This window comes from Musca autumnalis, unplaced genomic scaffold (genome assembly GCF_047663935.1).
Source record: "Musca autumnalis isolate F117 unplaced genomic scaffold, ASM4766393v1 scaffold_5, whole genome shotgun sequence".
Taxonomy (NCBI): domain Eukaryota; kingdom Metazoa; phylum Arthropoda; class Insecta; order Diptera; family Muscidae; genus Musca; species Musca autumnalis.
Window position 1 is genome coordinate 167,642,656 of NW_027412088.1, and position 23,377 is coordinate 167,666,032.

The following is a 23,377-nucleotide window of genomic DNA, read 5'->3' on the forward strand; positions in this document are numbered from 1 at the left end:
TGTCACTTTTTATATACAATATATATATGCAAAGTGACAGGACATATCGACACCTCCAAATAATAGTATGCTAAGTCTAAAAAGTGAGTTTTGCAGGAGAAGCTCTTAAAGTTTAGAAATTTTTTTGAACTTAAGTACTATGCTAAGTCAATATTTGTTTATAACTTCTGTTCGGATTGACCGATCATTACCAAAATTAGACAGAATTTAAGTTAAAGGACGTTCGACACCTCCAAATAATAGTTTGCTAATTCTGAAAAGGGAGTATTGCAGGACAAGCTCTAAAAGTTTGGAAATTTCTTTTGAATCGAATAAAATTATCTAATAGTACGTTTTATATAACCGGATTTAACAAACCCACTGTGTTTTAAATGTCAATTCCATTACATATACGTCAAACAAATCCTCATAAAGAAGGTTAACCCTACAAAAGGCTATAATATAAACATGACCTAAATGAAATATTTTTGCAGTTTAATTATACTACTCGAATGTTTGTTCCTATGTGTATGTGTGTGTGTTTTCATCAAGCGAATGATAAGAGCCCGTGAACGATTCTGATCCGAATGATTGAACTGGATAGTGAACTATGAACTAGATTACTGAACTAGTTCAGTTAAAAGAGCTGAGCTATTGAACCAGATCTTTCAAATGAACTAGATTGTACAACTCCTCTGGGAGGACCCGTGGTAAAAAAATATTATATATTTTGTTGAATTACGGTTGGGCGGGGAACCTCTCCCATGCCCTATTTCTTTGAAAACGATAATTTGACAAAACTGAAGAACGTATCGGAGAGAAAATTAATTTGGGAGACAATGGTTGTTGTGTCTCCGACCCTATGTACTCATTTGGGACCAGACTACGCCCACTTTTTAAATATCTTATATATCCAAAACTACTAAACTGATTTTCTTGAAAATGTCAGGGAATGGATAGGGATGACCCTGGTGAAAATAGGCTATATATTTTGTTGAATTGAGCCGATTTTCTTTAAAATTTCAGCGATAGCCCATTTTGAATTTCGGTGGGGATGGGGTACCTCCCCCATAGTCTCCTTATTTTAAAACCCTTTTAGCACGCCCATTTTTTTAAATACGTTATATCTCCAAAACTGCTGAACCGATTTCCATGCCATTTTCAGAGGATGTACAGGGAAGGCCCCTGGTGGAAATAGGCAATATAAAGTTACGAACGTGTCCGTCTCCCCAACCCTGGGAACATATTTTAGGCGTACGACCCGACCAATCCCAATTTCTGAAATATGTTACAAATCAATGGAAATACCATATGTTATGCATAACGAAGCTTTGATCTTATTGGAAAGCAAGTCTTTAAATTAGAAGGCAACATATCGATAGCTATAGCTTTATCAGGTATACATTATAAGAGGGTACAAGGACGACACAGTCGACCCTTAAGTTTCCACTGGAAATTCTTTTGATTGAATTGAACACATGCAGTTTTGAAAAGAAATAAATATATAGAAACATCGATGAATGCTTCTCCTTAGTTGTGAAATAAAACACATTTTCTTCAGGAATTAAATGATTATAAATGTAATAAATAGGTACATCCATATTTCAAACATACAGTGTTGTGCATATCAAAAGCAACAAATCGAGGATTTTGCAGTAATCCGATTTTTGGATCAGTTACAATTTTTAAAAATGTAATATTTTGTGCCCACTTGTTCCTTATTATGTACAGAGAGCTTCCAACAAGTTGTTTCTGTACTTTGTAGTTGGATGGGATAACAACAACAACAATATTGACTGATCCTCGAAAACGTGGATTGCCAAACAAAAGCAACAATAGAAAATTATTAAAAATGGTAGTGTCATCGGTGTAAATGAACTGTACTTTTGACTTAAATTTGTCTTTTGGGGCTTGGTAGTGTCATTTTAGAAAGAATTCGCATTTGTAATTCTAACGGGGTTGCCAAAATGTATTTACTAAAAAGTTAAAAATAAAAAATAATTTAAAAAAATTAAGTTTCAGTGTTTTATTTAGAAATGTACTTAAAACTAAAAAGTAATTTGTCGCTTAGCCTCAATAAATATATTCTTTCTCATGATAGAATCTCTCAAGTAAAACGCCTGCATTTAAATTATGAATGGTGGCAAAATTAAACGGCAAGCGTTTTATTTGAGAGATTCTATCATGAGAAAGAATATATTTATTGAGGCTAAGCGACAAATTATTTTTTAGTTTTAAGTACATTTCTAAATAAAACACTCAAACTTAACTTCCAATCCCATGTGACAGGTTACTTGTAACCCCTCCTAGGTTAGATCGCTTCCTTTACCCTAAAAAATGTGAACTGTTAGACCAGTTAATAAATGCCACCCCGAAGTAATGCGAAAGCGGTGCCGGGGGTGGTGTTCCTATGCAGGACCACAATGCCTTGTGAAGGTTCATGAACGTTATGAACATATCGCACCCCTACTAAAATAAAACACACCTAATGTTAATCTAAACAATACATATCCATATCAATAAGTTAATAAACGAAACTTGAAGAGATATAAAGATTAGAGCAAAAGGTTTGGCATATCTTCGGTGTTATGTTAAAGCATAATTTTGCACTAAGTAAACAGACGTTCATTGAACAACATGGCACAAATCAGACCATTAAGTGAAGAATTACAAAAGGCTGCCATTGAACTCTTGGGTGAGGTGCCATCACGTATACCTGAAGATTTGGCCAAACTTAAAGAATGGATTGCTCAGCAACCTCATCTCAGAGCCAATACCGATGATCAATTTCTACTGGCTTTCTTACGTGGCTGTAAATATTCCTTGGAGAAGGCGAAATCAAAAATCGATAAGTTCTTTACATTGAAAAGTAAATTTCCCGAAATGTTTAGTGTTAGCGATGTCAGTGATCCTAAGTTCAGGGAAATTTTAAGATTGGGGTAGGTGAAAAGGAAAATAAATTTCCATAACTATTCTTAAGATTTTTGTTCTTATTTTTATTAGCATGTTCATGTATCTACCAACTCCCCTAAATGGCAACGGTCCTCGTATTTGTGTAATGCGTTCCAGCCTCTATCCCCCGGAAAAATACACCATGGAGGAAGTAATGGCAGTTTCCCATGCCATGCAGGAGATAGCTCTGCTAGAAGACGATTATGCCAATATACACGGCATTGTTTTTATTGGTGATTTTGGTAAGGCCACCATGGCCCACATGTTCCAATGGACACCATCGCTAATGAAAAAGGCCACAGTATTTTCCGAAGAAGCCATACCCTTGCGCCCAAAAGCAAGTCATTTTATTAATACTCCCAGTGGTTTCGAACCCATATTCAATGTGGTAAAACCAATGTTATCAGCTAAACAACAAAGTCGGGTAAGTGGTGTTTATGATCCCATAATTGGGAAGGTTATTATAATGGCCGATCGATCTTATCGTAAAAAAACTAAATGTTTAACTTGTTCTTTGTTTTGCATGATTTTGCAGTTATTTGTTCATGGCAATAAAATGGACTCATTGACCAAGCAGATTCCATTGAAATATTTACCCAAAGAATATGGCGGTGAAAATGGTTCAGTGGAGGAAATGATGCAAGAATGGGAAAAGAAAATGGATCAATATGCGGAATATTTTAAGAAGAATGCCGAATATGGTACCGATGAGAAGTTGCGTCCCGGCAAGGCCATTGATTTTAATAGTATGTTCGGTATTGATGGTTCATTCCGTAAATTGGATGTTGATTAATCGGACAATAAAAATTTAAAAAAAAAAAAACATTTAAAAAGGAATCAGTCGGCTTTGCGACAGCTATGAGTAAAAAACTGTAACAAAAGTGGCGGATCTAAATGCACCATTAACTTATGCCTAATTTTAAAAGTAAATAGAATCTTCGCAGGTGACAGATGATGGCTTGGTCTTTTCCAGTGTAAATTTGTATGCGTTTATGGACTAAAAAGAAAGAAGTGCTGAGAATAAAATTATACCGCAAGGACTATTAAAAAAATTTAATGCAAGAAATGTATGAAGGAGTGGCCCTAAATATTAGGACATTCCGGGTCCATAGCACCTTTTATTTGTCTTAGTTCGATACATGAGGATCGTCAAAGGGAAAATTATAGATCATCGATAAAGTACAACATTCCCTTGGACGATCTTAATGTAGCATTAATAAAATCGGAGCTGTCGAAGCCGCCCCATATTACCGTTGTAACGGCAAGTTCCCTTCGGTTGCTTGGATAGCTCGCATGGGTCCATGGAAAGAGAGTTATAACACGGGATTATTGTTGGTGTTTTACTCAACTATTGGTTTTATTATTGGGTTTTCTTTAAGAGGTACACAACTATAAATTGTTCAGTAGTAAAACAAAAAGACGAGTTCCGGTCGCTCGTTCGGGGTGACCTGGCTAATTTCACGTAACAGCTCTTCGTCGCCGGTCCAGTCCTCTCCGGATATGGACTGCGTGGCAGACCTGGATAAGTTCCCCGTTTATATTGGCCTCGTAGGTAACCTGGATAAGTTCACCTCCACTGTCCTGGTCCTCCGTAGAGATCTGGATAAGTTCTCCGAATAGATGGGCTATGTGGAAGACCTGGATAAGTTCTCCGAATATGAATGTGAAAGGGGAGACCTGGATAAGTTCTTTGTAAGCTTCGCGAGAGACCTGGAGGAAGGATTCCGTGAGGAGGACCTCCAAGAGTTGCGAACACTTCAAGGAGTCTGGGCAAGAACACGTGAAGGAGAAGACCCCAGAGTTGCGAACACTTCAAGTCTGGGCAAGAACACGCGATGGAGAAGACCCCAGAGTTGCGAACACATCAAGGAATACTTCAAAGAGTCTGGATTAGACGAAGGGGTTCCAAGAGTTGCGAACACTTCAAGGAGTCTGGGACAAGAATACGCGAAAGGGTTCCAAGAGTTGCGAGCACTTAAAGGAATCTGGACAAGAGTACGCGAAGAAGAAAACCCAAAAGCTGCGAAGACTTCAAGGAGTCTGGGAAGGATTACTCGAGGGGTTTCCAAGAGTTGCGAACACTTCACGGAATCTGGGCAAGAGTACGAGAATGAGAAGATCCAAGAGCTTCGAACACTTCAAGGAGTCTGGCCAAGAATATGCGAAAGAGAAGACCCAAGAGTTGCAAATACTTCAAGGGGTCTGTGAAGGATTACGCGAGGGGTTTCAAGAGTTGCGAACACTTCAAGGAATCTGGCCAAGAGTACGTGAAGGAGAAGACCCAAGAGTTGCGAACACTTCAAGGAGTCTGGGAAGCATTACGAGAAGGGTTTCCAAGAAATGCGAAAACGTCAAGGAATCTGGGCAAGAGTACGCGAAGGAGAAGACCCAAGAGTTGCAAATACTTCAAGGGGTCTGGGAAGAACTACGCGAAGTGGTTCCAAGAGTTGCGAACACTGCAAGGAATCTGGGCAAGAGTACGCGAAGGAGAAGACCGAAGAGTTGCGAACACTTCAAGGAATTTGGGAAGGACTACGCGAATGGGTTCCAAGAATTGCGAACACTTCAAAGAATCTGAGCAAGAGTACGCGAAGGAGAAGGCCCAAGAGTTGCGAACACTTCAAGGAGTCAGGACAAGAATACGCGAAGGAGAAGACCCAAGAGTTTCAAACACTTCAAGAAGTCCACAAGGAATTAGAAAGAATTAAGTATCACCACTCTGACTCACCTGGTTAGCTGCAACTTCTTGCTTAACTTTACTCAAGCTGTGTTCCTTTACTTACCTGAGGATACCATTTTTACCATTTGTTGCAATTTTTAACCTGCAAAGCGATCCTTAACCCCAAAAAGTGGTAAAACTGGCAGCAATTTTTAAGAGAGTGAGAGAGGAGAGAGATTACGTATGCGTTTCTCTTCTACCACAGGCTACCAGACAAATTTCTGCAGGTAAAAAATGGCAGAACTAATTTTTCGACTTTTGTTTTGACGATTATTTCACAATGAAGGAAAAATGGACGAAAAACAGGAAGAAAAGCAGAACGCTGACAAAACTAAATTAAAAACTGTGAAATAAAAAACGAAAATTGATTTTTTATGTTTTTTTTTTACATTGCTACCAGTAGTGCGATTCTCTAACTAGGGATAGGTAAGTCGACTTTCGGTTAATCGATTAATCGACTTTTTGCAGTCAAACATCTAAAAATCGTAGTCGACTTTTGTCTGGAGGGAAAATCGCATAATCGATTATCTTGTTGTCGATTTTCGAGTTTGTCCGTCGATTTTTGACTTGGCGGTTTTACACTTTTGACGGTTTTACAGTTTCAAAAGAAAAATCGAAAATCGACGAATAGTCGATTTTAATCGATTTTCTGCGGTTATGAAAAAGTCGAGTTCTAAGACAACTGAAGTAATCGCAAGACCGAAAAAGCGCATTTTTAGTTTTAGACCAAAATCGAAAAGTCGAAAAAATCGATTATTGCTTTCCACTACCTATCCCTATCTCTAACAAATTTTTTGAGTTACCGACAAAAATCGGTAAAATTAAAACGCAAAATTATGTATGAAAAGTTCAAATAAAAGTTGACAACACTCTTGCTATCGGTAGAACTTTACTACTGCTTTTTATTCGTCGCTAACTTACCGAAAAACATCGGTAATTACCGAAATTATAAGTATTTTATTTTTACCGACAATTGTCGTTAACTCAAAAAATGAGTTAGATAATCGCACTACTGATGTACAATTTTTCCGTTCTTTACTTTTCTGGTAAAAATGTCCATGAGAGAGCAATTTTGACACTTTTCTCTTTTACCACTTTTACCATTAAAAAGTAAAGGAACAAAGCTTCAGTTAAATTCGCGCACTTGTTACTTTGGTTTGCTTTGAACGCCGACTGATCCCTCTTGTAATTCTTTTAGACCTTTCATAGGAAAACCACGTGGTACCTATTACCCATTACATAAATGCAATTCAAGCTTACCAGTTGTTATCTTATGTGTGGCTTGAGTCGATCGATCAGTGTTAAGTTCACGGTTAACACTTGAACTATTTAGTAAACAGCTATGAGGTTCGGTTGGGAAATAAATATAACATTGACAATGGGTGTAGACGAAAACTAGCGTGCCGTCGTCGTCGTTACGCCCTACTACCCCAAGAAATGTGCTGCGAGTTAGCATCACTACCCACAAGTTTTTCGTTATCTGTTTGGTTTGGTCTCCTGCCGTTGCAGTAATCGACGGAGGCGGTATATAGGCTAGTCAAACGGCAGTATACCGACACGAGGTATATGTTTCCATTCCCTTGTTGCAGTACAGTGGCGCTCATTGTTGATAACTCTGGAGAGCAAATATAAGATTTCGTGGCACATTACACTGATTCTCGTCAAGTCGCCGTACTGCCGTTGATCATTTCGGTACAATCCAAGGTTCCTAGATTTTCAGTAAACGGTCTTCTTGGGAGTCGCTGATGGTTTTTAGCTACCTCTTGTGTGTCGCACGTCGGTTTAACCCTCTAGTTATTATATTTGGCATCCACTGTATATAAGCAGCGGGCGTTCGTGTGTATGATACCTACATACACAGTGGGTCTAATTATTCTGCTGATAGAACCAATCAACCACAAAAAAACATGATATGTCCTATATTACAGGACTACCATTTTGGCGGGATTCAGTCCATTATCTAGAGAAGTATGGAAAATAATAAAACGTTTGTGCGGGGGAAGTTTCGGGGACCAATAACCCTTTTGTTTGTATTAGTATTATGCCAAGAAATGTGGTGTTAGTTTGCATCACTACCTACTAGTACGTCGTTACCTGCTTGTTTTGCTCGCCTCACCAGCCGCTGTAGTTCCGACGAAGTTGGTAATTTCAGTACAGTGGCGCCCAACATTGACAACTCTGGAGAGAAATGAAAAACACGTTTTTGTTGAGTCGCGTAGAAAAGTTGTTATGTATGTGGTGTAGTCTAGAGACTTTCGAAGTCCCTTGATGAAGCCAATATGTATATTAACTTTTCTCCGTCAGGGCTTCAGTGACAATTTCACGCCAATGAAGGTGAATAACCTCATCCAATAGACGATACAGTGGCATTCGATGTTGACAAATATGGAGATCTCGTTAGCTACATACCAAGGTTCATTGATTAAGTCAATATGTATATATCCTTTTTAATTTTCTCCATCAGGGCTTCAGTTGCCGTTTCACTCTCTTGGAGGTTTTTTTCTGGATGATCTCAATCATAAGTTCTCCCGTAAACCGACTTTGTGGTAGTCGCTGATGATTTCGGCTGACAATTGTGCGTCGCTCGGGATTTAACCTCCTGGCTGTTATGTTTGGCATCATTGTCGTCGCCGGTTCTTGCCCTATCAACTTTGAAATTAACGGCATTTGAGACGTCATGACTTTAGTATTTGGACCAACTGTGGAATACCTCCCATCTCTTCACATCAATTTTCTGGTTTTGATTGCCAAAGACTTCGAGCATATGTTCCGTTTCGAATTTGCAGCCATATCCCTTGACATACACCTCAGCTTTGGTCTGGTTAGGGAATTCATGCTTTCTCACCAAATTTTCTTCGCCACCTTCCCAAAAGAGCTTCAATGCTGCTCGTCAGTGGAACATTAATAGGCCCCCTTAAGCTTGCTGCGGCTGATGGCTATTGGTTCACGCCCTTTCCCGTCTCCGCGATCATCTGAAAAGTCAGAGATTTCCATTCAGAATGCTCAGTCTTTCCAGAATATTCAGTGGTTGGAAAGGAAATGATTCTCGAAACACTCTCCTTTGTATAGGTCTTGGCGAGGTTTATTACGGACATTTGAAGGTTTTCTCGTATGGTTTCAGGATCTCCTTTCAGAATTCCCAGTCGTTAAAGAAGATTCAATGGTTGGGATCACCTTCTTTATGTGACGCCGGGCTCACTTTTCGCACTCTACCATAGGATTCTAGATACAGTGTTGGTCTTGGCGAAGTTTACTCGGGCCATTTGAGGTAGGAAGCTGTTTTTCTTCTTCGATGTTTTCGCAGTGTTCTGCTTTTCGCTGCTTCTTTTCTCCTGGTAGTTTTGCGATGCTCCTGTATTATATTTTGGTATAAATTGATTGCGTCTGATTTTCTTTATCCGCGATCACTTCCCTCCTCTGAAAGATCCGGTATTTCCTTTCAATATCCCAAGTATTTCCTTACGATTCAGTGACAGGACTCACCTTCTTCATGGCCTAGCTTACTGTGTGGCCGTCTGCTGAAGTATTTTCGAGACAGTCTCCTCTGCATGACAAGATTTACTCGGGACATTTGAAGGTAAGAGGCTCTTTTTTCTCTTCGGTGGTTACGCAGTGTTCAGCTCTTCGGGAAATCTAATAGTAATATTACATGGTACTGGCTTAAATAAATTCAGTGGATTTATATCGGGAATTCCATTGGATATACGTCAAATAAATCATAATAATGCAAAAAGCTTTAATGTAAAGTCTACTATCATGGGCGTAGCCAGGAACACAGTAAATTTTATGTAAATAAGTATAAATCTTGTGAAAAAAGGTCCGATTAATTATTCAGAAGAAAATGTTGGTCTCTTCTCGCGGCATGATCAGATTTAAAAACTGGTACAATTACCGAATAGGCAAGCGTGACACGAACAATATCAGATTTAATTCTATATTGGTCTCGCCAAACAAAAGTCCCCATCAAAAGACTGATGCTATTCTATTCAAATCTTGCCCTTGGATATGGAATAAATATTCTGTATTGGCCCACCTAGGTAAGTCTGTATTTTTTTAATGTAATTGTAGTGGGGAAATTTTTTGATCGCTTTTTTCAGCCCGATTCATTATTCAGACGAAAAGTTTGGTCTTTTCTCTGTGGTCATATTTAACAAATAGGCTCAATCACGGAATAGGCATACAACATATGAATTGAATTAATATTGGTCCAGGGATGCTATTTTGGACTATGTAAGCAACTTAGAAACAAATCCACATCAGTCGAAATCACGGAAGAGGCACCCGTGACACGAACAACTTCCGATTTGCTTGAATGTTAGTTTTAAATATTTTATGTAACCAGTTTAGCTTCAAATTCACTTCTCGCCAAACAAAATGTCCACTCCACAAGACACAAATACCACTCGAACTAATGTATGGATTGGAATGTTGCCATGTAGAGTTGTGCAATCTAGTTCCTTTTCCCAAAAGCAACTAATTCCTTAATATAGTTCCAAATAGTTCTGAGACAGATATAGTTCAACGAATCATTCTCTTTATATTCGTTCTAAATATTTCAGAAACCGATATAGTTCAACTAATCTTTCTCTTTCATAGTTCTTTTCGTTCCGAGATGTAAATAGTTCACCGAATCGCCCTATTTCATTGTTCTTTTTATTTCCTTCGTTCCAAGTCTTCCCAAGACCGAAATTTTTTATCGTTTTGTGGACGAATTGACATAAAAATAAATAAATTACAGCGAATAAACAGCAAAGAAGAAAGATCGATGTATGCGTTAAACTATAGGAACAAGAAGAGCGAAAGGAACTATATGAACTAAAGGAACTATATAATTGCAAGAGCTGGATATAGTTGCAACAGTTCCTTGTCCGGAATAGATCCTTGGAACTAGTTCGTTCCGGAACTACACAACTCTATTGCCATGAGATTTGGTTATGGGATAAATGTTCTGTAGTGGCCCACCTACACTGAAAGAAAAATGAAAAATGTCATTGATTTTGAACCAACGTAGAGATTCATTGAATAAATGAAAAAAAGGTTCATTGAAGTAAAGTTAACCAATTTGTTCATTGATGCAATGAAACATTTCCATTGATGCAATAAAACGATTTCGTTAATGCAATGAAACTTTTTCATTAATGCACTGAAACTTATTCATTAATACAATGAAATACTTTCATTGTCTTCATTAATGCAATGAAATATCTATGTTTATTTCGTTTTATTGCAATTACTTTTGACCATGAATACAACAAGTCATTTTTAATTCCTCAGGTTTTAACCACATTAATGATAGTATTGGGCGTTGTCATCTGTAAGTAAAATTGAAAGAATAAGCAAATTGTTAACAAAATAACTGGTTTTCTAAACAATAACTTACCTACAACTTTTGCCGCTGAGTCATCCCCTGTGTACGTCCGTAATTCCACTGTTCATTAGATTTTCTATTTTTTTTATCTCTATTGCAAATATAAATTAAAATTGAAAAAAAAAAACAAACACGTAAAAACTTCAAGAAATAGTTTAACCAATATTTGAATTTTCATTTCACATTATTAAACACTTCATACTTACTTTCAGCGAAGTTAATTATCCTCTTGGGCGTTGTCATCTGTAAGCAAAATTTAAAAACATAAGAAATTTTATTAATTTATCTGGGTTTCTATACATTAACTTAACTCTAACTTTTGCCGTTGGACAGCAAACTATGCGCAATCCACTGAGTACGTCCACGCTGTTAGGATACAATATTTTCTTTTTCTAAGTGAGAGGTGCTTCGCTGTCCAATGATAACAGTTTCTCCGTCATTCTATTTGTCTTTAGATTTTGTATTGAATGCTTCCATTACAAAGAAAAAATATAAATGCAAATTCACTTAAAAAGACAACTGAACACACAAAACACAATATTTACATTTTCTTTTCATATTAAACACATCACACTTTTTAAAGTTGAAAATACCAGACGTAAAATAACTTTTTTTCATCCACAATTGATTGTGGTATAGCGCAAACTAAAACAATGTTCTTGAACATCGTTGGATGTAGCTAAGCAAGCGGTGGTTGTTTTGCAAAGAGAAGAGTAGTTTTGCCTACACGTGTTTTCTGCTTGTTGAACACACACACACAACCACAGCTGGAATTCAATGAACAATAATACAAACAAGAACAAAGAACAACTGAGAATAGCATTATTTTTAATGTGAATGAATATTTATGTATACCAACGTCAATCGGAGTCAGTCGAATTTGTGTACAGACGCTTCTGCTAGTTTTTGCAAATATTCATGCATACATACCTAGCAAACCAATCGTACCGACATCATAACGAAATCGGCACAAAATTCGGACGATATCTTAACGAAAGTTGTATGAAGTGGTTGACATAATTTCGGAACGAAATGTCGGACCGTAATCGGATAGATTTCGGTTCGATTTCGGAACGAAATCTGAAGAAAATTCTTGAGAAATTCGGAAGGGAAATTTATTTCCGATATTTGCTTCGAAATCGAAACGAAATCTGTAGTGCGATTCTCTAACTCATTTTTTGAGTAACCGACAAATGTCGGTAAAATTAAAACGCAAAATTATGAATTGTTTGTGTACTAGTTTTTCTTAAATTTATAGAAATTAAAAGTTTCACTACATCATCAATGGAATCCGTTTCGTTTATACAATGAAACCAAAAATCATTAAATTTTAAATAACGTAAAGTTTCATAGCATGAAAGAAACATTTCATTGTATTAATGGAACGTTTCATAGCATCAATGAAAAATAATCAATGGAACCCGTTCATTGATACAACGAAGCATTTTTCTTTCAGTGTAGGTTAGTTTGTAATTTCTTTAACGTAACTAAAAGTGTGTCTCTTCTTACGGCATGAACTAATTTGAATATTTGGCACAAACACGAAATAGTCACGCGTGACCCGAGCATTATGTTTATAAATTCTTTAATGTAATTGTATTCGTTATCCCAACCCTACAAGAATAACTGAATGGCAACCCAGTCTTTAGCGCCCAATAATCTTAACAATTTATTTATGATAATTGCTTTGCCAAAAATGTTCATAGGTTTGTTTGAAAAACAAACTTTCGAAGAAAATGATGAAATTCTATAACTTCATTATATCTGCTGATATTGACTTAAAACCTACGTTAATAATATTGATTTGACAACAACAATTACACCTTATCGGAATATACACATGCAGTATCTTTGTACGTTCGATAACAATTCCGATAATGTACTTGCCTACAAATGTAAACTAGCCTAGCATAACGTTTTAGTTAAATCAGTCTTGGTGCAGAAGTAAGCGATAGCAGAACGCCACAACATGGCCAACATAAGACCCTTGAATGAAGAATTACAAAAAGTTGCAGCTGAATTAGGAGAAAAGCCCTCGCGTTTGGCTGATGATTTGGCGGCGCTAAAGGAATGGATACGTCAACAGCCCCACTTGAAAGCCAATACAGATGATCAATTTTTGGTGGCATTTCTAAGAGGTTGTAAATATTCATTGGAAAGGGCAAAATCAAAAATTGATCGCTATTTCACATTGAAAAGTAAATTTCCTGAAATATTTGGTCCCATTGATGTGGATAATCCCAGAGTAAGGGAACTTTTGCACACCGGGTAAATTGCAGAGAATTTGTTTTTTGAATTTAATACGACTAAGATTTTTTGTGTTTGTTTTAGAACTTGGCTTTACTTACCCAACCCCTTGAACGGCAATGGTCCACGTATTGGCATAATGCGTAGCGGTCTCTATTCTGTTGATAAATTCTCAGCCGAAGAAGTCATGCATGTTGCCCATGCCTTACAGGAAATCAGTCTGTTAGAAGATGATCATGCCATTCTACAAGGTGTCATTTTTATTGGTGACTTTGAAAAGGCTACCATGGCCCATATGATGCAAATGACACCATCTTTGATGAAAAAAATGACGGTACATTCCGAGGAGGCTGTGCCACTGCGTCCAAAGGCCCAACATTTTATTAATACCATGGCAGGATTTGATACCGTATTCAATATGGTTAAACCAATGATGTCGAAAAAACAACAAAGCAGGGTACGTTGAGAGAGAGACAGTGAGAGGAAGAGAGAGAATATATATAATTTAAAAGAGACTAAATAATTCTATTTCTTCATTTGCAGTTATTTGTCCATGGCAATAAAATGGATTCGCTTACCAAAGAAATCCCCTTGAAATATTTACCCAAAGAATATGGCGGTGAAAATGGTTCGGTGGAAGAAATAATTGCCGAATGGGATAAGAAATTAGATCAATATCGTGATTACTTTAAGCGTAGCGCCGAATGGGGTACCGATGAGAAGTTGCGTCCTGGCAAGGCCATTGATTTTGAAAGTTTATTTGGTATTGATGGTTCCTTCCGTAAATTGGATGTGGATTAAATGTTACATGTTAATATTATAGGATACAATTTGTAAAATAGTGAATAGTTTTTTATTTGCAAATAAAATTTACAATATTTAAGAATGACAAGTAAAGTTCGATGACCACTGGAAACCTCAAATATCAAATTACGGATAGTTCGGTCAACAAATGAATTCTTCAAATCATCGAAAATCAGGAGGTAGCATTAAAAGGGGTCTATACCAAACCATGGACCTATGTTGACAATTTTTGATGGAGACATTTTGTGACCACTGGGAACCTCAAGTATCAAATAACGGGTAGTTCAGTAAAACAATATGGCTAAAACCCTAAACATACAAAAAATCGGGAGGTACCCTTATATGGAGGCTATACTAAGGCATGGACCTATGTTGACAATTTTTGGTGCAGAAGTTTCGTGAACCTCAAATTAGCCCAGTCAAAATATACATGCGTATAAGGGGGAAATAGCAAAAATTCCCACAGAGCTAAATTTTGGTGGAGTGCTAGGGTTCACCATTAGAAGAAACGTCCTAAAAGTCCCCATCAATCCCATGTGTGCAAAACAAGTTATTCGGCGTCAAAGGTCATTTTTGGAGGCATTATTCATTTTTTTTTTTAATTTTTCTCAAAAATGGTAAGACATAGCAAAAGGCTAAAGTAAAAGTTGTAGATTTAATAATTGTCAACAAGAGCGATCTTTATGATTTTTAAAAAAGACACCATTTTCGAGATATCGCGATCTAAAGGTCAAATAAAAAATTAGCCGCGTAAGTACATTATGAGGCGAACCGGTTAAAGTAACGACACTATGTGTTATGTACTTCCATAAGCTTTCAAACGATATCCAGTTTGCAGTAATCGGTTCAGTAGAACCGGGTCTAACCCGGTTTTTAAATTTGGCCTTTCGGGTCGAATAACCGGCGAACCGGATCCACCACCCTTGAAAGTTATACATTTCCGTAATTAGCTCAACAAACCCTACTTTCGGGCAAAACTTGAAAAAAAATCGGAGAGTTTTCGTTGGGGTCGTTCCCGTTGGTCCTTCGATTACACATGTGGGTTAAATGGGCTATTTTATGCAAAAATTGAATAACTCTACTAAACACTCTCCGATTTTGTTGGATTTTTTTTTAAGATAGGTATAATTTCCCTCTTCAAGAAAATTTATATTTTTTTGGGTGGACAGACCCGCTTACTTCGCTTATTTTAGCCGGTTCGTCTGAATATGTGCATATTTCCCTTATAAGTGCATACAAATCATGTGTTTTATCTCAAGAATGGTTCCTTCTACGAAAAAAATGATAGAGATCAAACGTGTAGATAATTTTTCTGGCTACAATATTTACTTTAGTCACTTTTTGATTAAAATTTGACCTTTGACCCCGAATAACTTTTTTTTTGCAAACATGGGATCGATGGGTACTTTTAGGACATTGCTTCTAATGGCAAACCCTAGCTCTCCTCCAAAATTCAGCTCTGTGGGAATTTTTGCTATTTCAATGTCTATTTTGACTGGGCTAAATGTCAACTTCATACTTCTAGAGAAAATGGCCCGAAAGCTGTAAAAACCCTCTGTCGCACCATGAGAGTGGATGGATCGCACGATAACTCTTGAACAGATGAACCGATGGATTTTACAGTCGTAATATTTTGCGCAAATTTAAATCGAGTTCAAAAAATTAGCCATATCGGCCCACTCCTTTGGGTACCTCCCCCACAAAAGTTCAAAATTTTTGGATAAAATGGTGCACACGATAACTCTCGAAGGCTGTAACTGATTTCATCCATACTTTGCACGTCGTAATATTTGTACGAGTTATAGATTAAGTTTGAATATGAACTATATATGTCAACTCCTTCGGGTACCTCCCACACAATATTTCGGAGAAGTGAAGTTTAAGACCTGATCTCTGAACCCTTTGATTTTTGCTGTAAAAACTTATGTGCACTGCCCACGATACGACAGTAAAATTTTTCCAGGGACATGTTCCTACTTCATGAGAAGATAGCCCGAAAACTATGTGTAGTGACTGTAGCGCACGATAACTCTCGAACACATCAGCCGAATCGGTCCAAAATTTAGCTTTCGTAATATTTTATAAAAACTAAGTTTAAATTCGAGATGGGTCTTATCGGTCCACTCTTCAAGGTACCTCCCCCCACAAAAGTTAAAAAATTTTCGGTAAAATGTGCGCACGATAACTATCGAATGCAGTAACAGATTTGGTCCATACTTTGCATGTCGTAATATTTCTTCGAGGTATAGATCAGGTTCGAATTTCGGTCCTCCTCTCGAATAGTTTTGAGTTTTCTTACAACAGGTTGCACTCAAAGCCCCTATTACGATGGAACAAGTTTTTTTGAGTGATAAGTCCATATTTCTTGACCCGAAAGCTGTAAAATTCCATGTGTAGTGGCTGTCCCAGCCACCGCACCGTACGACAACTCTCGTATGGAATACTGTGTTCGTTCACTAATATTTCTTTGAATATAAGATGAAATTCTAAAGTGGTGCTTATACATAGGTCCACTCCTCTATGGTGATTTGGTCCAAGCTTTGTAAAAAAATCGGTCCACTCCTTGGGGTACCACCCACACAAATGTTAAACATTTTTCTTTAAGAGCGGATACGGGTTTGTTTTAGGATCCCTTGGATATTTTACCGAAGATACTCCTAGTGGTTCTGTTTACAGCAATATTATGTTTTTCGTGGGCAAGACCATGTTTTCTAAATTACATGGTGACCAACTGAAATGACTGGTGGGCGCGATATCTACCGAGAGGAATGACTACCAAAATAAAATCCACTTCCAAAATAGACTATGTCGGACCATTCATTTGGGTACCTTCCGCGTAAAACTTTTGAGCTTTAATCCAAATCCAAGTTCATACGCTAAAATTCTGAAAACCGCTAAATACATACGTTTCATGTTTCAATTTATACAACCTGAGCGTATATCTCTGCCGGCAAAGCCAACTGATACTTTTTTACTTGTTATCTGTTATCTTTCTATGTAGGGATACATTGGCTGAAGGTATTTCTCCTCTGGACGGTCTGACAATATGCACAGACGGATCCAAGATGAAAGAAGGCACTGGCGCCGGCATCTATTGCAAGAACCCACAAATTAAACACTCATACAAGCTTAACGACAGCTGCATCGTTTTTCAGGCTGAGATTCTTGCTATCAGAAAACTGCAGAATCCGTGATATGGCTTGAAGGCAATCTCACGGGACCATATCCTTCTTCATCCTCAGTTCATAGAGCAATAACTCTTAATATTCTATCGTCATCTTTACCTAATAATCATCTTTACCTCAACATCATATTTACTTCATCATCCTCATCTTACCTAGCCATAATTTTCAACACCTTTAACTTACCCAGAATGAACACAATGGACCAACGCTCTCCGAGTAAAGCAGTCACTTATGCTTTTAGATGGCTGCGCAACCTTAAACCTTAACCTAACCTACTCGATTTTATTCCAGCCTTAGGCAGTTTGCTGAGTTGTAGCAAAATCGGGAAAATATATATGGGGGCTATATACAAATACTTGTGCAAAAATTCATCAACCTAGGTCAACGCCTTCTATTTTTGTCCACTTTTGTGTGGAAGCGGCAACACTGTGTAGTGCCGCCATCTGTTTTAAGAACCCACTAATTAAACACTCATACAAGCTTAACGGCAGCTGCATCGTTTTTCAGGCTGAGATTCTTGCTATCAGAAAACTGCAGAATCGGTGAAACGGCTTGAAGGTAATCTCACGGGAACATATCCTTTTTCGTCCTCAGCTCATAGAGCAGTAACTCTTAACATTCTATCGTCATCTTTGCCTCAACATCATATTTACTTCATCATCCTCATTATCATCTTACCTAGCCATAACCGCCAACACCTTTAAATTATTCAGGATGAACACAATGGACGAAGGTCTCCGAGTAAAGCAGTCACATACTTTTAGATGGCTGCGCATTCTTAAACCTTAAGCTAAACTACTCGATTTTAATCCAGCGTTAGGCAGGGTGCTGAGAGCAAAAACGTGAATGATTTTTACATTGTAGTTTACGCTTTTTTGTCTCAGTAAGCGCACACAGCCGATCGCGGTTTTAATCGCAAGTGAAAATACTCGAGAGTGGGAGTATTGGAAGATCGCGCACTCTTCATAGCAGAGCTTATATTTATTCGATTTTAATCACGAGAGAAAAATATTTGCAAGTGGTCGAAGAGCACGATTTTTACTCTCCAAGTTCATGGAGTTTACTCTCCACTCTTTTGCTTGCGAGTACTTCTTGGTGACAAAAAAGTGGGAGTCAAAAATAGCTCTGTTCCTTTACCTGCAAGAATCTTCAAGTTTTACAACTTTTTACTCGAAAAGCGTTCCTTTACTTCAGACACCATACAATTCATATGGAAGCAGATTGCAACTTTTGCAACTTTTGTAAAGGAACAGACCAAATGTTTCAAGTAGAGTAAGAGTTTACTCTAAGACAGGTCTGAGCAAAATAGAGAGAGAGAGGGGAATTTAAGGGAGAATTAAGATTTAATTTTTCTTTATGTTTCATTACTTATTTCAATATTTTTTAAACATTAATGCTGTCTAAAATCGTCCACAATGCAAATTATTAAAAAATATAAATAGAAAAAATTGCATAAATGTTTAATTATTCATGGTTCACAAAAATTAAGAGTACCTTTTTTACAATTTGACTGTGTGCTAGCACACAAGCGAGCTCAGCCCTGCTCTAAGCAATCATGAAGAAGAAGAGAGCATTTATATGGTGAAACGTACGAAAACGTAAAGGCGAGTACTCATCTTGTTCATCCATGCTCTAAGAGCTAAACCGAGTGCGAAAATAAATGTATTTTTTTACAGATTTGTGTGTTCGTGTTTGTGTGTAGTACGAGGACTGCACGAAAACTACCTGGTCTAGGCAACACCGCGTATTGCCAGGCCCCATTTGAATTTTTATACCCTCAGCCTTTAGGCTAAGAAGGGTATATACACTTTGATACGATGAAAATGTGCCTCATCGAAATAATGGTTTTAGACCCCAAGTATGTTTGGACGAAATGTGTTTCAGACAATTTGGAGTCGATCTAGCCATGTCCGTCCGTCTGTCTGTCTGTCTGTCTGTCCTGCTGGCTGGAGCGCACGATATCTATCGAACAGATGAACCGATTCGGTTAAAATTTTGGCTTTCGTAATATTTTGTCCAAACTTAGTTTAAGTTCGAAGATGGGTTATATCGGTCCACTCCTTCCGCTACCTCCCCCACATAAGTTCGAAAATGTTCGGAAAAATTGTGCTAACGATAACTCTTAAAGTAAGTAACCGATCTGCTCCATACTTTACATATCGTGAACTTTCTACCAGACATAGATGAGGTTCCAATATGGTCTCAATAGGTCCACTCCTTCGGGTACCTCCCGCACAAAACTTCGGAAAAGTTCAATTTAGGGCCATCTCCCGAATTGCTTTGATTTTTGTTTCAGCAACTTGTATTCACTGCCCTCCATACGACGGTACTAGTTTCATCAGGGGCAAGTCCATACTTCCTGAGAAAATAGCATGAAAGTTGCAAAAAAAAACCCTATGACACCCTGTGAGGTGGTTGTAGCGCAAGATAACTCTCGAACGGATCTGCCGATTCGGTCTAAAATAGGGCCTTAGTAATATCTTGTCAAAATATAGTTTAAGTTTGAAGATAAGCCATATCGGTCCACTCCTTCAGGTACCTCCCCCCACAAAAGATCAAAAATGTTCGGAAAAATTGTTCGTACGGTAACTCTAGAAGGGAGTGGCCGAATTGGTCTATACTTTACACATCCTAAGTTCACTTTAAGACCTGGTATCAAATCACTTTGATTTTTGTTGGATCAACTTGCTTTCGCTGCCTCAATTACGATGGTAAAAGCTTTTTTAGGGGCAAGTCAATACTTCTTGAGCAAAGAGAGCCGAAGAGTGTAAAAACCCCCTATTGCACCATATGTTGTGCCTGGAGATCCACTTCCATAACGGCCAATGTCGATCCATTCCTTTTAGTATCTCCTCCTAAATACAGACGTATTTTGAGAAAAAATTGTTTCAATATACACAAGCTGAGGGTATATCTCTGTCGGCAAAGCCGACTGATACTTTTTTACTTGTTTTTGGATAGTTTAACAGTTTCTAGCCTAGACTTGCTCAGGACAGTTTGTCGTACGACCATGTTATGTGTTGTTTACAGTGACATGAAGAAATCACTTTGCAAAAAAATGAAATTTATTTGTGAACATTTTCGTCCAAGAATTTTTTGCAACTTTCGATGTGGATAATCACCGCAAGAATGTATCGATCAAATTAAATGTTTGTATGTCGATAAAGAACCATCCTATAGGACTATGAAAAATTGGTTTAATGAATTCAACCGTGGTCGGCACTCGCCAAAAAACGAAGGTCGTGAGGGTCGTCCAAAGTCGGTCGTTGTGCAAAAACAAAACAACGGATAATGCGAGATCTCCATGTTAAATGCCGTCAGATAGAGGCATCCTTTGGCATTTCTTCCACTAACTAACATTTGATATCGCATAAACACCCGGCCGCAAAAATTGATTTTTTTCTCGTTAGATCCAGCAAAATTGTTCAATGGCTCAAAAAAAAGGCTCCTGTGAAGTGGTCAAAGAAATTGAGCATAAAATCGATCCCCGTGCTTCAAACGACGTTTATAAGATCGTCACAGACGACGAATCAAGGATTTATGTTTAGGAGCCTGAAACAAAGCATGAATCGGCCATTTGGGTGTTCGAAACGAGCCAAAACAAACAAAAGTTGTTCATGTAAGAAGCACTTAGAAGCAAAAAGTTGCCTGTTTCTTCAGAAAAACTGGCCGTGTTGCGAGTATACTGCTTGAGAAATATAGGACGGTTAATTCTGGGTGGTACACTATAATTTGTTTGCCTGAATTCTCCTGAGAAGTTCGAAAAACGAACAGGAGAAGACAAATCATTCGACATCATGACAATGTGGGCTCTCACACATCGATTCAAACCAGCGCCAGTTTGACAGGACAAAACGTGGAATTGATGGGTCATCCGTCGTTCAGCCCTGACTGGGGATCCAATGACTTCATTTGATTCCAGCACATCAAGAAAAAGAGCGTGGTCAACGATTTTTTTTCCTGAAGATGTTGTAAAAGCGTTCCAATACCATGTTTTGGAGGTGTCTCAATTGGAGTGGAAAAAGTGCTTCGCCAATAGGGTTGAGCGCACGGAGAAGTGTATAAATTATGCTAGAAACTACTTAAGAAAACAATAATGTCGTTTTTGATGGTAAATATTCGCGTTTTCATAGCCCAAATAGTTATCGTTCAGCCCTCGTAGTAGCTTTGTTGGTACAGATTGACAACAGTGATCTTCAACGAATTTGTTTTTGTTTCGTTTGCAGCTGTGGATTGAGAAAATACCCCCACACTTACAAATAAAAAAACGGTAAGAGATTCTGCTTAGAATCTGCTCGATTTGGAGCGTATTTTATCCCATTCGAAAAGAAGCAAAGTATTCGCGCTGTTATTCGAATGGTACAGACAAATTGAGTATGCTCGACTTCTCGAATTAATAGTCCATTTACGTCCACCAACGGTCACAAATGTTCAGTACCACCGTACGCATTACTTAGTATTTAGTAAAATAAGTAGTTTTGCCTTTGTCAGTTAAATAAACTTCGCGCCTTATTCAAATTGCCAACCTTTTTTCTTCCGATTCTATTCTGTGAATTTTCTTCGTGATACATAGATTGCCTATATATTTTATAGCTACTTTTGAAAGCTCTGTTCATGGGATGATGAAATTTGTTAACTTCATATTGGCAAAGTACATTTATTGAGCATAATTTTACAATAACAATAATGAATTATCAAAAGTTGATAACAACTGCGGCGATAATATTTTATGCCTACGAATATCAACTGTAGTAGCTTAACTTTTAGCTAAATCACTCCAGTTGCTGCATTAAACACCAGCGGAACGCTCCAACATGGCCAACTTAAGACCGTTAACTGAAGATTTGCAAAAAGTTGCAATCGAATTGGGAGAAGTGCCATCACGTTTGGATGATGATTTGGCAGCACTAAAAGAATGGATACGCCAACAGCCCCACTTGAGAGCCAATACAGATGATCAATTTTTGGTGGCCTTTTTACGTGGTTGTAAATATTCCATGGAAAAGACAAAATCAAAAATTGATCGTTATTTCACGCTAAAGGGCAAATTTCCCGAGCTGTTCGGAGCCATTGATGTGGATGATCCTAAGTATAGGGAAATTTTGAGAACAGGGTAAGAAGTGTAGGAGAAATTTTGTTATGGGGAATTTAAGCAAATGGATTTTTTTTCTTTCTCACAGAACATGGCTGTTTTTGCCAACTCCATTGCATGGTAATGGCCCCCGTATTGGAATAATGCGTGATGGTGTCTATCCGGCTGATCAATTTCGCATTGAAGATGTAATGAGATTAGTCCATGCCATGCAGGATATCATTATGTTGGAAGATGATTATGCCATACTGCAAGGTGCCATATTTATTGGTGATTTTGAAAAATCTTCCCTGGCTCATTTGATGCAACTTACACCATCTATAATGAAGAAAATGACAGTGTTCTCTGAAGAGGCTGTACCTTTGCGCCCCAAGGCCCAGCATTTTATAAATACCATTGCAGGATTTGAACCCGTATTTAATATGGTTAAACTAATGATGTCGAAGAAACAACAAAGTAGAGTAAGTTGCGGTAAAAAGATGTGAAGGAATACGAAATAATCAAATTTGTTTTTTTTTTTTCAGTTATTTGTCCATGGTAATAAAATGGACTCGCTTATCAAGGAAATCCCATTGAAATATTTACCCAAAGAATATGGTGGTGAAAATGGTTCGGTGGAAGAAATCATTGCCGAATGGGATAAGAAATTAGATCAATATCGTGATTACTTTAAGCGTAGTGCCGAATGGGGCACCGATGAAAAGTTGCGTCCGGGCAAGGCCATTGATTTTGAAAGTTTATTTGGCATTGAAGGTTCCTTCCGTAAATTAGATGTTGATTAAGTTATTGATTGCATTATTATACTCATACTTCTAAGTGGAAATTGTTTTTGTTTTTACAGTGTTTGATTTTTACTTGCTTTTTATTAAAATTATTGATTTTTTTGTAAATAAATCGTCTGCTACGCACAAATAGGTCGTAAGTCCACTTTTTTGGGAAATCGCGTTTTTCTATATGTTTTGGGCCCTGTTGGAAAAGGTCGTAAGTCCACAAAATGTGGAAATTTGAGTACGAAAAGGTTGTAAGTACAC

General features: G+C 37.7%; 3 protein-coding genes across 3 annotated transcripts; all 3 read left to right on the forward strand.

Moving 5' to 3' along the window:
- The first annotated feature begins 2,592 nt into the window (after positions 1-2,592).
- On the forward strand, positions 2,593-3,807 carry LOC141405497 (retinol-binding protein pinta-like). Its single transcript, XM_073989891.1, has 3 exons — positions 2,593-2,918; positions 2,983-3,355; positions 3,467-3,807. The coding sequence occupies exons 1-3, from the start codon at positions 2,617-2,619 to the stop codon at positions 3,722-3,724; spliced, it is 933 nt and encodes a 310-aa protein (XP_073845992.1). The 5' UTR covers positions 2,593-2,616; the 3' UTR covers positions 3,725-3,807.
- Positions 3,808-11,114: 7,307 nt separating this feature from the next.
- Positions 11,115-14,162, forward strand: LOC141406279 (alpha-tocopherol transfer protein-like). The gene is made up of 3 exons (XM_073991527.1): positions 11,115-13,286; positions 13,350-13,722; positions 13,809-14,162. Exons 1-3 carry the CDS (start codon positions 12,988-12,990, stop codon positions 14,064-14,066), a joined length of 930 nt encoding a protein of 309 aa, XP_073847628.1. The 5' UTR covers positions 11,115-12,987; the 3' UTR covers positions 14,067-14,162.
- A 7,861-nt stretch (positions 14,163-22,023) lies between these two features.
- Positions 22,024-23,286, forward strand: LOC141406401 (alpha-tocopherol transfer protein-like). Its single transcript, XM_073991749.1, has 3 exons — positions 22,024-22,367; positions 22,435-22,807; positions 22,871-23,286. The coding sequence occupies exons 1-3, from the start codon at positions 22,069-22,071 to the stop codon at positions 23,126-23,128; spliced, it is 930 nt and encodes a 309-aa protein (XP_073847850.1). The 5' UTR covers positions 22,024-22,068; the 3' UTR covers positions 23,129-23,286.
- Positions 23,287-23,377: the final 91 nt, after the last annotated feature.